The sequence below is a fragment of the Alnus glutinosa genome, chromosome 7 (genome assembly GCF_958979055.1).
Source record: "Alnus glutinosa chromosome 7, dhAlnGlut1.1, whole genome shotgun sequence".
Classification (NCBI taxonomy): Eukaryota; Viridiplantae; Streptophyta; class Magnoliopsida; order Fagales; family Betulaceae; genus Alnus; species Alnus glutinosa.
This window is the reverse complement of record NC_084892.1, coordinates 8,995,025-9,007,751: the sequence shown is the minus strand read 5'-3', so window position 1 is coordinate 9,007,751 and position 12,727 is coordinate 8,995,025. Positions and strand designations below refer to the sequence as shown.

The window sequence follows — 12,727 nt, the reverse complement described above, 5'->3', positions numbered from 1 at the left end:
CTAATAGTTTACAAATAGTGGCAACTATTTGCGGCGAGTTGTATCTTGCCGCTAATAATTTTATCATTTGCGGCCACTATGCGCTGGCCGCTAATGATCAGATTTCTGCCACCCCATGTTGAAAAGATTTTAATTGACATCTTGGTTGAGGAGGTTAACAAGGGAACATCTGACAGTGTGGGATTTTCCAAAATCCAATGGCGTAAGATTACGGATGAATTCAACAAAAGAGCAAAAGTAAATCCACGTATGACGCACAAACAGATAAAGGGAAAGTTTAATAGGCTTCGCATGAAACACCGTAGCTTCTCGACCCTTTTGAATGAACCGACTGGATTCGGTTGGGATCCTGAAAAAGGCACGGTCACTGCTGATGAAGATGCTTGGGCAAGGCATCTCTTGGTAAATTCTTAACCCTGCGGTAATATAGGAAGCTTATGATATGTGCATTCAGGCGCTTGATTATTTATTTTCCTATTTTAGGTTAACCCTATTGCGACGCAGTTTAAGACCAAAGGATGTGCAAACTACAATCTATTGGGGATTATATTCAATAAGACCACAGCAACTGGCGTGTTGCAACATGCATCTACACAAGACCCACCCAACTCTGAGGATGAGAGACATCTATATGAAGCGCTACTAAACGGTGGTGTCCACGTGGATTTGGATGCTGATGAAGAGCTTGTTGATGTTGACACCCCACCCTCTGCGAATGGCAATGGAAGAAACCACTCTGGAAAGCGTTCTGGAAGTACTGCACCACCAAGATCTGGGAGGAAAAAAAGGCAAAATGTGTCAGAACAGCTTCACGCAACCTTGGCCGCTATGGAGGAGTCGTGTCAGAGTCGGTCCTATATCAATAATAAAAAGCAAGAAAGACTTAAGAATATTGAGGAACAACAAATGGGGAGCAGCAACGTTGCACCTGACCCTTGCTCGATAAAAGGTTGCATGGCCATTATGTCAGAATTGGATCCACCTATCTCGAGCACCACTTATTTGAAGGCGGTGCAGACCTTCAAGGAAGATTGGTGGAGGATTGTGTTTGCTACGATGCCACCTGAGCATCGTGTTGAGTGGTTAGCCTCACTGTAGATTGTTGTCATCTTATGGAGTTGTTTTGTGGTGTGGTTAAGGTGCAATGTGACAGGATATTATTTAGTATTAAGTTTTTCTTTTCCATGAAAAATGCTATTACTTAATGATGTAAAACGCATTGACTTATGATATCCTATATGCAACTTATGAAGCTTGTTGTGCTTTTACTATATGAAGTAAGGGTAACTTATGCTTCTACTCTATTATATTATATTTAGTTGTGAGTTTTCCATGAATAATGTTGTTGGTTTATATGTATGACATGCTTTTACGCTATTATGGTTTGTAGGTGGAGGCAACTTTTGGGCCAATATTCTTATGGATTTAGATAACATTTTGGATACCGATAGTGATTCCTCCGATGAGGAGACCGAAATGCGTGAAATGCTTGATCTGATAGTGATTGTTATGAACTATAGGCCTAGGGAGCCTCAGCGCACATCCATATTAACTGGAGCAGCCTATATCAATGAGCAACTGGAAGGCAACCCTGCAAACTGTCATGACATGTTTCGAATGTATAAGGGTGCATTTAGAAGCTTGTGTGCCCGTTTAAGGGAATTGAACTACGCTGAAGATACTAAATTAGTCACTGTTGAAGAGGCCGTTGGTATCACACTGTTTATACTTGGTCATGGTGTGGGAATGAGAGTTGCAGCTGATCGTTTCCAGCACTCCTTGGAGACAGTTCAACGTAAATTTAGGCAGACTATTCGAGCCTTTAGCAAGCTAGGAAAACATATCATACGACCGACACAGACTATTGGAGTGCATCCATTTGTTAGTAACTCAAGTAAATATTACCCGTGGTTCAAGGTAATTGTATATTTACCCGTTTCCATATTAACTCGATTGTTGTACCCATTATTTAAAGATCATATATACTTGTTGTGTTGTGATTGTAGCATGCTATCGGTACGATCGATGGGACACACATCAAAGCGCATGCTCCTACATCGAGGCAAACCGCTTTTAGGGGAAGGAAGTCGATTATAACACAGAATGTAATGTGTTGCTGTGACTTTGACATGAAATTCACCTTTGTGTATGCTGGGTGGGAAGGGACCGCGAATGACTCACGTGTGTTTCTGAATGCGCTTGGTAACGTGAAGAACAAATTCCCTTGGGCACCGGAAAGTATTTAAAATGCTAAATTTGCATTAATTTTTTAGATATTTATCCACATACTTAGATGGTCACAAACGCTTATATATAATTTACCATCATGTAGGTCATTACTATTTGATGGACTCGGGCTACCCGCAAGCCAAAGGTTTTATGAGACCATTTCGTGGAGAACGATATCACTTGGAAGAGTTCCGAGCAACAGGCACCCCTAGAGGTTATAAGGAGCTATTCAATCACAGGCACTCATCTCTGCGGAATGTTATAAAGCGATGTTTCGGTGTATTGAAAGCTCGTTTTAAAATATTGATAGTTATGGCATCATATAAAACAAGTAAGCAACCGACAATTGTTACAGATTGTTGTGCCGTGCATAACTTCATTCGAATGGCTGCGGATGATGATCATTTATTTACCCATTGGGAGAATGAAGATGTGCGTACGGACGATTATGAAAGTGTTGGTGGGTCCAGTTCGAGGCATGGAAGAAACCTTCAGAACCTATCAGATTCAGTCGGGCATGAGATGGCCGTCTTGAGGGAGAGCATTGCACAACTTATGTGGCAGCATCGAAATGATTAGATGTGCATGACTTTTGGAGTCAGTTATGTTTAACTAGTTTAATATCTATCACGTTTATGCAGCTTATGTAATGGGAACGACACTACTTGAAATTATTAGTACTAAGTATTGAGGCTAATGTTTTGTGTTATTTGTAATTTTTATTCCCTCAACTTCTTTAGTATTTAGGTAAATGGATTATTTCTATTATTGAAAGACACATGAGTGTCCATCTCAAACCTGGTTTGAGATATTTGTTTGGAGATTTTTGTTCCAATTCTTTTATAATCTTGTATCTTTCATGACTGTATGAGGAATTCCTAATGTTATTATTAGAAGCAGGTGGGACAATGGGTTATGGTTTATCAATTTAATTTTATTAGGCAGGTTAATCCAAAAATATGGGACACACATGATAGTATGAATGACTGTGGCCCGTGGATCATATTTTAAATGTTAAGTTCTTAGTTCATTACTATCTTCATCCAGGAAAGTGGATAAGTTTGGTTATTAAAAATGACCTCTTGTTGGCCACCTAAATAGAGCATACATCATGAATAATTTTTAACAAAAATAGTGTAAAAGAGTTTTGACAATATACTATTCTCATTTAGGCTATCAAGTCTAATGACATAAATTTGACAAAATTTTATTTGGAAATCACTAAATAAATGGTGAAAACAAAAAATTGAAAACAAAAAATACATTAAGAAATGCCAAACAGTTTTCTATTTTCTTCTTAAATGAAAACTGTTTTGCAAACAACTGTACAAACGTATTAACCACTGTTTTCTGTTTTATAAAACTGTTTTCGAAAACAATTTGCCAAACACTTTTTTAACGAAAAAACAACAAAAACGATTTTTTGTTTTTGTTCTCGAAAACAATTCTCAAACACAAAAACAAAAAATCGGTTTACCAAACGAGCTCTTGGCCTCTTTTGATTGTTTTTCTTTTTTTCTTCTTCTTCTTCCATTTTGCTACCAACAAATCAACGATATCTAAAGTTAAAAGAAAAGGTTTGAAAATCCAAACCTTCCAAACGAACTGAAGAAGATCACCCATCTCGGCTTCTAACCACGTATACTCAGTACTCCTATCATGTGCAATGATCCAAACGAAGACCACCCAAAGGGCTTTCCTGGAAGTTAGCAACTGAACTGCCAGAGAACATAAGGGATTGTAGTGGGGCTGGAGTGGATCGGACTGGGCTGAGCCTCTGGGCGCTGATCGGATTGGGCAGGAGCTGGTCAAGGATCGGACTGGACTGGAGACTTGGTTCTGCCATGAATCTACAAGTTCTGCTGTCGTGGAGAGTGAGATTTGTCCCTCTTTTTTTTTTTTTTTTTGGCAAATTCAAGTATGCAAATTCTATGATGATGAGATTTGCAGACTATCAAGGAGAAGAGTGGAAAACAGAACAAGAGCAAAAAATTCACAGGACCCTTAGAAAGAAAACATAGTGAAATCATAGACAAATAACAAGAGAAGCATAAGAAAAACATAGAGATAAAAGAAGCAACAGACATAAGAGGAAACGAAAAATTAACAAGACCATTGGATCGAACACTCACGTTAGCCTACAGCTTTAATACCATGAAAGAAAACACAACAAGATGGAAAACTAAAGAGAAAAATAGCGGAAATAATATAAAAGAGACAAGAAATTTTACGTAAGAGCTAGAGAGAGAGGAAGAGAGAAAGCGGAAACATATAATGGACTACATTATGCTCTTATTGCTTGATTGTCTACAATACAAAAGTCCCTATTTATAGGGTTTAGAGTGAATACAAATATGGTAATCAAATCCCCATCAAATATGGTAATCAAATTCCCATGATTTGATTACAATTAACCAATAAATAGAGAATATTACAATATCAACCAAATATAGAATATATGAAAAATATAATATATTTTCTATATATTCTAACAGCCACAAGGGGCTTGACTTGTATAAAGATTGCGAAAGTTCTTGACTTGTTGAGATTGGTAGTCCAAAACTTGTGGTTCTAGCTTAATTAATTACTTGGTCTTATCTTATGGATGATTTGTTTTGTCGATTGCTGAAATATCCAGTTATATATATCTACAGAAATTAATCAATCACGTACAGTATTTTTATCACAAAAGCTTGTCTTACATAAAAATTTCAATGAAGAATGTCATGTGGAGATACGTGGATCCGAAGGAACAGAAGAAATTTCAATTAAGGAAACTTCGGCCTCCTTCCTTCTTGTCATCAGATTGAAGTCGTGTGGCTATAAATTTCATTTTTCTTTTTTTGGATGAACTTGGCTATAAATTTCAACCAAAGACTTGTCGCTCGTCAAGTAGACGTTTCTAAACTTGAGAATATATATACGTACACTACTATTAAGTATTGAGCTATTAAAAATCTTAGAAATTAAAGCAAAGGAAATTCTACAAATGGTGAGAGATTTTGGTGCTCTAGTTAGTGCTGCTCATGTTGATGATCCAGGTATTGCATTAGAGGGCTCGGGTGGCCTACTTTTGCTCGGCTTGATTATCATGTCTCTCTCAATTATATCCATGTTCATCTTTTCTTGTGCTGATGGAATATTTCGCAACCGCCACGGCGGTGGTCATGGTGGTACTGGTGGTGGTGACCTTGGTGGCGGTGGTGGTGCCTGTGGTGGTGCCGGTATTGGTGGTGGTGCCTGTGGTGGTGGCGGTGGTGGTGGTGCTTGTGGTGGCGGTGGCGGTGGTGGTGGTGCTTGTGGTGGCGGTGGTGGTGGCGGTGGCGGTGGCGGTGTTGGTTGTTAAGAAAAATAAGATAATTCACTGTTTCTTTTCATCTCCTGTAAGTCAATGACGAACAATATTGTATAAGGTTTTGCTAAGCATGTTTGCTGCCTTTTCTTTCTGTCTTTCTTTTTGTGAGCATGTATGCTGTCTTCTTTATTTGATATTTTTAGCATAAAAAATAAGGTTTTGATAATGCCATCTGCTCATATATTTGATTGCGCTAAGAGACCTTAAATTGGATATATTTGCTTATGTATGTTCTTAGTTAAAAATAGAAAATCTATGTTTGACTGCCATTTAAATTCTGCTTTTAAGTGAAACCAAGCTCCTTTTTCAATTTATTTATTTATTTTAATATTGGTCCTTGCACACTCTATGGGGCATTGTTCTTAGTTAAAAAAAAAAAAAAAATTGAGATAATTCATTGTTACTTTCTACCTTCTGTGAGTATGCGAGGAATATTGTATAAGGTTTTGCTAAGCATGTATGCTGTCTTTTTGTTGTGAAACTTTAATTGTATTCGAAAGCGCACGAACTGTATCGAAGTATAGCTTTGCAAGCGCAAGATAGAATTCATAGAGACTAGTGTAATATATATTGACTAATGATCATTGTTATTTGTTACTTAATTTATGCTTACATATACTATATTTTTTATTATTATTAATATACTATATTATAAAAATAAGTTATGTATTGAGAAATTAATATATAAATTATTATTATTATTATTATCATTTTATATATATATATATATATATCTGAGTCGATCCTTATACGAGCGGGTTTACGAGCTTTAATCTAGTCAAACCGAGTTTATACGAGTTTGCATCGTTTAATAATCGAGCCTAATTTCGTGTTCACGAGTAGCTCATTTAATAATTAATTCGAGCATGAGTCGAGTTTATTTTAGCCGATTTCGAGTAAACTCACGAGTAGCTCAGCTCGTTTACACCCCTAAATAGTAGAAACACTAACCAAATCTAACTAAATTAGTCCTAATCTAATTCAAAAAAAATGTAGTTGATTAGAAATAAAAATAAAATTAAACATGCAATTAATCTAAACAAAATAAATTATAAAAGTAATAAACTATCAAGATAAAAAGAACCAGAGGTAAACTAAAATTAAATTACCAAACTAAATTAATAAAAGTGAGATTTGAGGAAATTAATAGAAAATAGTAAGGCTTCAGTGATCTACCTAGCAATCTATTACGTATTCTTGAAACATATATTATTTATTTTTTTCTCAACTAGGTATAGAATCAACTCTTTTAGTTGGAAGATAAAACAATTAAGCGGGAAAAAAAATATAGATTGAACATGAGTTGATAAAAATTTGATTTTAATGACATGTTAAGAGAGATTAAGCATTCACTATAAATTCGAATCAAAGCAAATCAAACAAAAAGTAAGTATTTGATATAAACAAAAATAATAATGAATCAAAAACTAGTCAACGTGAAATCTTTCACAAATTTAAAATCATCCCCAACATTCGATCATTAAACATTGAAAAACATTAAACATAATCTCAAGAACCATAAAAAAAAAAATATACTAAACTTCACCCATAAACTTAACTAAAAATTTAGCCACTTATCCTATTAAAATACATGACAAAGTACAAATATCCTATTAAAAAAACTTTGACCACGCCGCTTTTCTCTTCTTTTTTCCTTTCTTTTCTCTGCATTGCATGCGGCGCTGCACCTTTCTTTTCTTCTTTCTTCTCTTCTTCCATTTCTTCTTTTTCTTCTTTCTTGGTCCCACGCATGTCCTCTCCAGCAGCTCCTTGGCTTTCTTCATATGAGAAAAGTCTCCTAATTGAGCCCACATGATGTTTCTTACTTCCTGATTTACACTACTTCCTGTTTTTCCCTTACTTCTTGATTTGGTATCAGTTGAAAATATTAAGTAACCGGCTCTACCGAAGCGGTTAGTAGTTTTGTAAAATTTTATGGGTTAATAAATAATATGGAACCAGACATTTTAATGGGAGGGAGCCAAATTTTTTTTTTTTTTTTTTGAAGGGTTAAAGTATGAATATATATATATATATATATATATATATATATAAAGCCAAATTTTAAGTAAATTAAACATAACCTAATTTTTATATTTTTATTATTCCCTTCAAATTAAAATCAACAAGCAAAATTGAAAAGAAAGTTTTTTGAAAAAAAAAAAAAAAAAGTAAAGAAAATTGCTGTTTAAAATTGAGAAATTTTAGTTGGATGAATTGTATGTTTCTCGGTGTTCTCGCAAGGCTTTACTTGAATGACATGGCTCTTAAAGCTAACACTCCCTTGCTCCTTTTATTAGAACAACACACTCTAACTAACACAGTAGCCCACTATTTGTTATACAAAAAACTCTAAATTTTACACAAAGCACATTCTGCTAAACGCAACACAAAACAAATGAAACGCATGCATATCTTCTAGACGTTTCTAATGTCATCTAGCTATATTGAAATGAATCCTCATTTTACGTTATCTTTGCTACACATCCTTAGGAAATTGAGCTTTGCCAGATGTGACTTCTCGAGTCCACACCTGTCTTCTTCCAATGCACTACTTTACTAAACCTTTTTCATTTACTTTGAACAAAACATATGTAACTTTGTAAAGCTCCTTCCATTGTTACCATTCTCAAACATGTCTGTTGATACCCGTGAAATATAAGGAAAAAGTTTTGATAAAGAAACTATCGTTTCAAATGAGATTTACATAATTAATTGAAGAGATCATAAAAGGGAATGGGCCAATGGGCCAAAAAATTTCTCGCTATGAACCAATAGGCAAAAAAAACCTTATAATTTTATTTTATTTTTTTCACCTTAATTTTTTTTTCTTAAAAGTTGAGGGGGCCCATGGCCCCTACCGCTCCCCCCCTCCCCCCTCATTAGGTTAATTGTTGTTTTATGAGAGAGAAAGGGACAAGGACGGCAGGCTTGCGAGAGTCCCTCACCTTTTGATTCTCTAGTCTTTGGTTTATTTGTTTGTTTTCTTTTCTTTTCTTTTCTTTTCTTTTTGGAGGGTTCGATCTTGAGTTATTTGTTAAATCAGAGACTTTCGTAAATTTTCATGGGACTTAATTGTTGTTTTGTGGTATATGAGTATTCTTGCTTTTGATCGATAAAGTGGGGATATTAGATGGGATTTTTTTATGATGAATCTTAGCATTCTAAGTCCAAAATATATGTGTTCTTTATTTTTCGCATTTCATATTTTGGTTACATGTTTGGTTGATTACACACACACTTAGGAGTCTTAATTTTTTACTAGCTTTTTCTTTTGAATTGTAGATTGTCTGGATTTGGCTGTCCCGGAAGGGTTTTTCTCTTTGGTACAAAGAATTTCAATTTCATCACCAAAATATCTGTGTTTTTTACTTTCCGCATTTTATATTTTGGTTTGTTGGTTGATCACACGCACACAGAAATGCGTCTTTATTTTTTCAAAAATGATTTGGCTTAAGAAAATAATAATGTTATATACTACACGTTTATCTTACTTTGTTGATATGACACTGTCAATTAATATTCGTTGTTTTTGTTTAACCAGGGCTGATCCAAAAATTAATTGGTAAAATAAGTACATAGGTGGTTCTGTTTAAGAAATTCAACAAAACTAAAAAGCAAAAAAAATTAAAAAAATATATTAAAAAAAAAAAAAAAAAAAAACCCAAAAAAGTAGCTCATCCTGGGTTATGTCACCCAACCCAGCCATGTGGTCATGGCTGGGCACTACCACCGGCCACGGCCATGGCCACAACCGGGATGTGCTCAACCATGACCACTTTATATATATATGAGGCGCATAAGTTGATTAGGGCTAAAAAGGCGGGCGGTTATTAACTGCCTGCTAATCGCTTAAATTGCCTTTAAAAGTGGTTTGGAAAAATCAATAACTACCTAGGGTCGGGCGGTTAGCAATTTTAGAGTAGGCGATTAGTGATTATAATCGTTAACCGCTTAATATATATATATATATATATATATATATATATATATATATATTAAATTTTTATATATACAAAGCAAAATCGTTTCACGTCTAGGGTTTATACCATCTTATTTTTTCCTTCCTACCCAACTTCACACACATCTCAATCTCATTATCTCTCTCTCTCAAGCACTCCCATAGCAAATCACTACCGCTACCGGAGAAGCGGCGTCAGCCCACCTAGGCAAGCAGATCGTGAACGGGTTGAATAAAATTATTCCATATTCATGGACAAGGCCTCCAAGTACTAGTTCACCTTCTACGTCTTCCAACGTGGTCTGCCGCGCGCCTCGGCAAGAACAATCGGCCTAAAGCAAAAGTCGTCAGAGAATAAGAAGTACGAGCTAAGAAAGAAAAGATGAAGTCATTGATCAATCTTTCCAAAAGGAAAATAGATCAAGAGAGATAGAGCAGTGTCCGCCTTCAGTCGAATCCCCCAAACATGCGATTTTAGGGCTGCTATTTATGAGGCCGATACCTGCAACTTCTGGTGCTTTATGTGGTAAGGAAAGCAATAAAGAAATCCTGTTGTTATGGAAAGCAGCATATATATATATATAGGAGCAAAAATCATATCAAGCTAGTCAACAACCAAAAACAAAGTGGCTAAACAACAAGCAGTGATTCACAAGGCAAATCCAATCATTATCGTTTGTTTATCCCTGGCTTCTAACCCAAAAAACAGGCCCAATCTAGTAAAAGGGTTAGCGGTATGGTTGTAAGTTAAATAATCGCTAACCAGCTAACGGTTGTTAAATAACTGCTAACTGTCTAAGGCAGTTATTAAATTTTACCAACAGCCTTTTCACCTCTAGGCAAAACTATATTTTTAAATTTACAATATTCAAAGCATTGACCTTAATTTCATCAAATTAGAAACACGGTGGCTAATGTTTTCATGACAATGCTTTGCACAAAGGGCTTGACTTGTATAAAGATTGCGAAAGTTCTTGACTTGTTGAGATTGGTAGTCCAAAACTTGTGGTTCTAACTTAATTAATTACTTGGTCTTATCTTATGGATAATTTATTTTGTCGATCGCTGAAATATCTATTTATATCTGCAAAAATTAATCATTCACGTACAGTATTTTTATCACATAAATTGTCTTACATAAAAATTTCAATGAATAATGTCATGTGGAAATACGTGGACCCTATTGAACAGAAGAAATTTCAAGGAAAATTATCAGAAATCGTGTGGCTATAAATTTCTTTTTTCTTTTTTTGGATGAACTTGGCTAGAAATTTCAATCGTCGAGTAGACGTTTTAAACTCGAGTGTATATATATATATATATATACACACACTACTATTGAGTATTGAGCTATTAAAAATCTTACAAAGAGAAGGAAATTCCACAAATGGTGAGATTTTGGTGCTCAATCTAGTTGGTGTTGCCCATGTCGATGATCCAGGTGTTGCCTTGGAAGGCTCGGGTGGCCTACTTTTGCTCGACTTGATTATCATGTCCCTCTCAATTATATACATGCTCATCTTTTATTGTTCTGATGATGACTTTGAAACACCTCGCAAATGCGGCGGTGGCGGCGGTGATGATGGTGGTTGTGGAGGCGACGATGGTGGTGGAGGTGGTTGTGTTGGTGGCGGTGGTGGTTGTGGTGGTAGTAATTGAGAAAAATGAAATAATTCACAGTTACTTTCCACCTCCTATGAGTCTATGATGAACATTGTATAAGGTTTTACATACTAAGCATGTTTTTTGTCTTTTATTTCTTTGTTTTTCTTTTTTTTTTGGAGAACTTTACTTAAAATCTCTGATTTTATTTTTTTTTATCACTTTTGAAAAATAATACCTAAAGTTTAAAAAATACTTTCAATTTAGGGTATCCATATTTCAATTTTTTTTTTGATTTTAACCATTCGTTAGAATTTTCTATTAAAATTTAAATCATATCAAAATTCCCAAAATACCGCTTCTTCTTTTTTTAGGAAAAAAAACAAAAAAATTGATAGGATTGAGATATTGGTAAGAATTTAACATAATTTGCAAAAATACTCATGCCTAAATATTTAGAATTCTTTATGATTTTTTTTAAAAAAAATAAATAAACAAATGGGTATTTTAGAAATTTAATAGAATTTAGCAGAAAATTCTAACGGATGGTTGAAATTGAAAAAATTAAAAGATTGATACACTAAATTAACACTTTTTAAAATTTGAATACCTTTTTTTAAAAGTGATAAAATATAAGAGATTGTAAGTAAAGTTTTCCTTTTCTCTTTTTGTGAGCATGTATGATTGTATGTTGTCCCTCTATTTGCTATTTTTAGCATAAAAGATAAGGTTCTGATGATGCCATCTACTCGTATCTATGATTGGGCTGAGAGACCTTAAATTGGATTTATTTTCTTAAGTATGTTCTTAGTTCAAAAAAAAAAAAAAAATCTTTGTTTGACTGCCATTTAAATTCTGCTTTTAAGTGAAACCAAGTTCGTTTTTCAATTTATTTATTTATTTTAATATTGGTCCTTGCATACTCTAAGGTGCTTTCTTGTTTGACCGGATTATCGTTTACAATTATTTGTTCAAATTTGAAAGAATTTAAGAAGATGATCGTGAGAGATCATTTGTATGACGCACACGAATCATAACCGAATAAGTGGTTGGACGGCTCAATTGTAGATGATCCTTATCCCTGTTTGACAGCACACAATATTTGTTTTTGTTTTAGGTTTTCCAAAAATCCATGCACTAGTGTTGAATGTTTGGCCGGCTTAACTTGTTTTTGTTTTGCGTTTGATTTGGAGGCTGAATTCAGTTTGAGTGTTGCTTCCCGTTATTTGAATTTCTTCCCGTTTAATGCTAACCTAACATATTTATTCCTACAACCCTCTTTTATAAAATTTTAGATACTATATATATATATATTTGTAGAGAAAGTCTAGACAACATATTCTTGTCATTTTTCCTTACAATTTTTTTATTAAAAAAACAAAAAAATCAGCTATTAAATCAACATTTGTTTTTATTTTTTTAACAAATGTTGATCCAATGAATAATTTTTTTAAAAAAATGTATGAAAGAAGGACATGAGTACGCTAAATTGCAGTTCTCATATTTTTATTTTACAATTGTCGAACAATGTGGATGCTGTACTCCAAATTAACCATTAAATTTTATTATTATTATTTATT

General features: G+C 34.4%; 2 protein-coding genes across 2 annotated transcripts; both read left to right on the top strand.

The window, feature by feature from the left end:
• The first annotated feature begins 963 nt into the window (after positions 1-963).
• Positions 964-2,808, top strand: LOC133873215 (protein ALP1-like). Its single transcript, XM_062310947.1, has 5 exons — positions 964-1,082; positions 1,279-1,283; positions 1,391-1,917; positions 2,007-2,238; positions 2,333-2,808. The coding sequence occupies exons 1-5, from the start codon at positions 964-966 to the stop codon at positions 2,806-2,808; spliced, it is 1,359 nt and encodes a 452-aa protein (XP_062166931.1).
• A 2,410-nt stretch (positions 2,809-5,218) lies between these two features.
• Positions 5,219-12,288, top strand: LOC133873214 (uncharacterized). Its single transcript, XM_062310946.1, has 3 exons — positions 5,219-5,492; positions 10,921-11,168; positions 12,265-12,288. Exons 1-3 carry the CDS (start codon positions 5,219-5,221, stop codon positions 12,286-12,288), a joined length of 546 nt encoding a protein of 181 aa, XP_062166930.1.
• The last annotated feature ends 439 nt before the right edge of the window (positions 12,289-12,727 follow it).

Excerpts from the sequence above, each read along its gene's own strand:
- LOC133873214 (XM_062310946.1), top strand. The coding sequence starts at position 5,219 with ATGGTGAGAGATTTTGGTGCTCTAGTTAGTGCTGCTCATGTTGATGAT. Across the intron at positions 5,493-10,920 it reads TGGTGGTGGCGGTGGTGGTG|GAAATTCCACAAATGGTGAG; the intron begins GTGCTTGTGGTG and ends TACAAAGAGAAG. Across the intron at positions 11,169-12,264 it reads ATGGTGGTGGAGGTGGTTGT|GTTTTCCAAAAATCCATGCA; the intron begins GTTGGTGGCGGT and ends TTTTTGTTTTAG.
- LOC133873215 (XM_062310947.1), top strand. The coding sequence starts at position 964 with ATGTCAGAATTGGATCCACCTATCTCGAGCACCACTTATTTGAAGGCG. Across the intron at positions 1,918-2,006 it reads AATATTACCCGTGGTTCAAG|CATGCTATCGGTACGATCGA; the intron begins GTAATTGTATAT and ends TTGTGATTGTAG. Across the intron at positions 2,239-2,332 it reads ATTCCCTTGGGCACCGGAAA|GTCATTACTATTTGATGGAC; the intron begins GTATTTAAAATG and ends ACCATCATGTAG.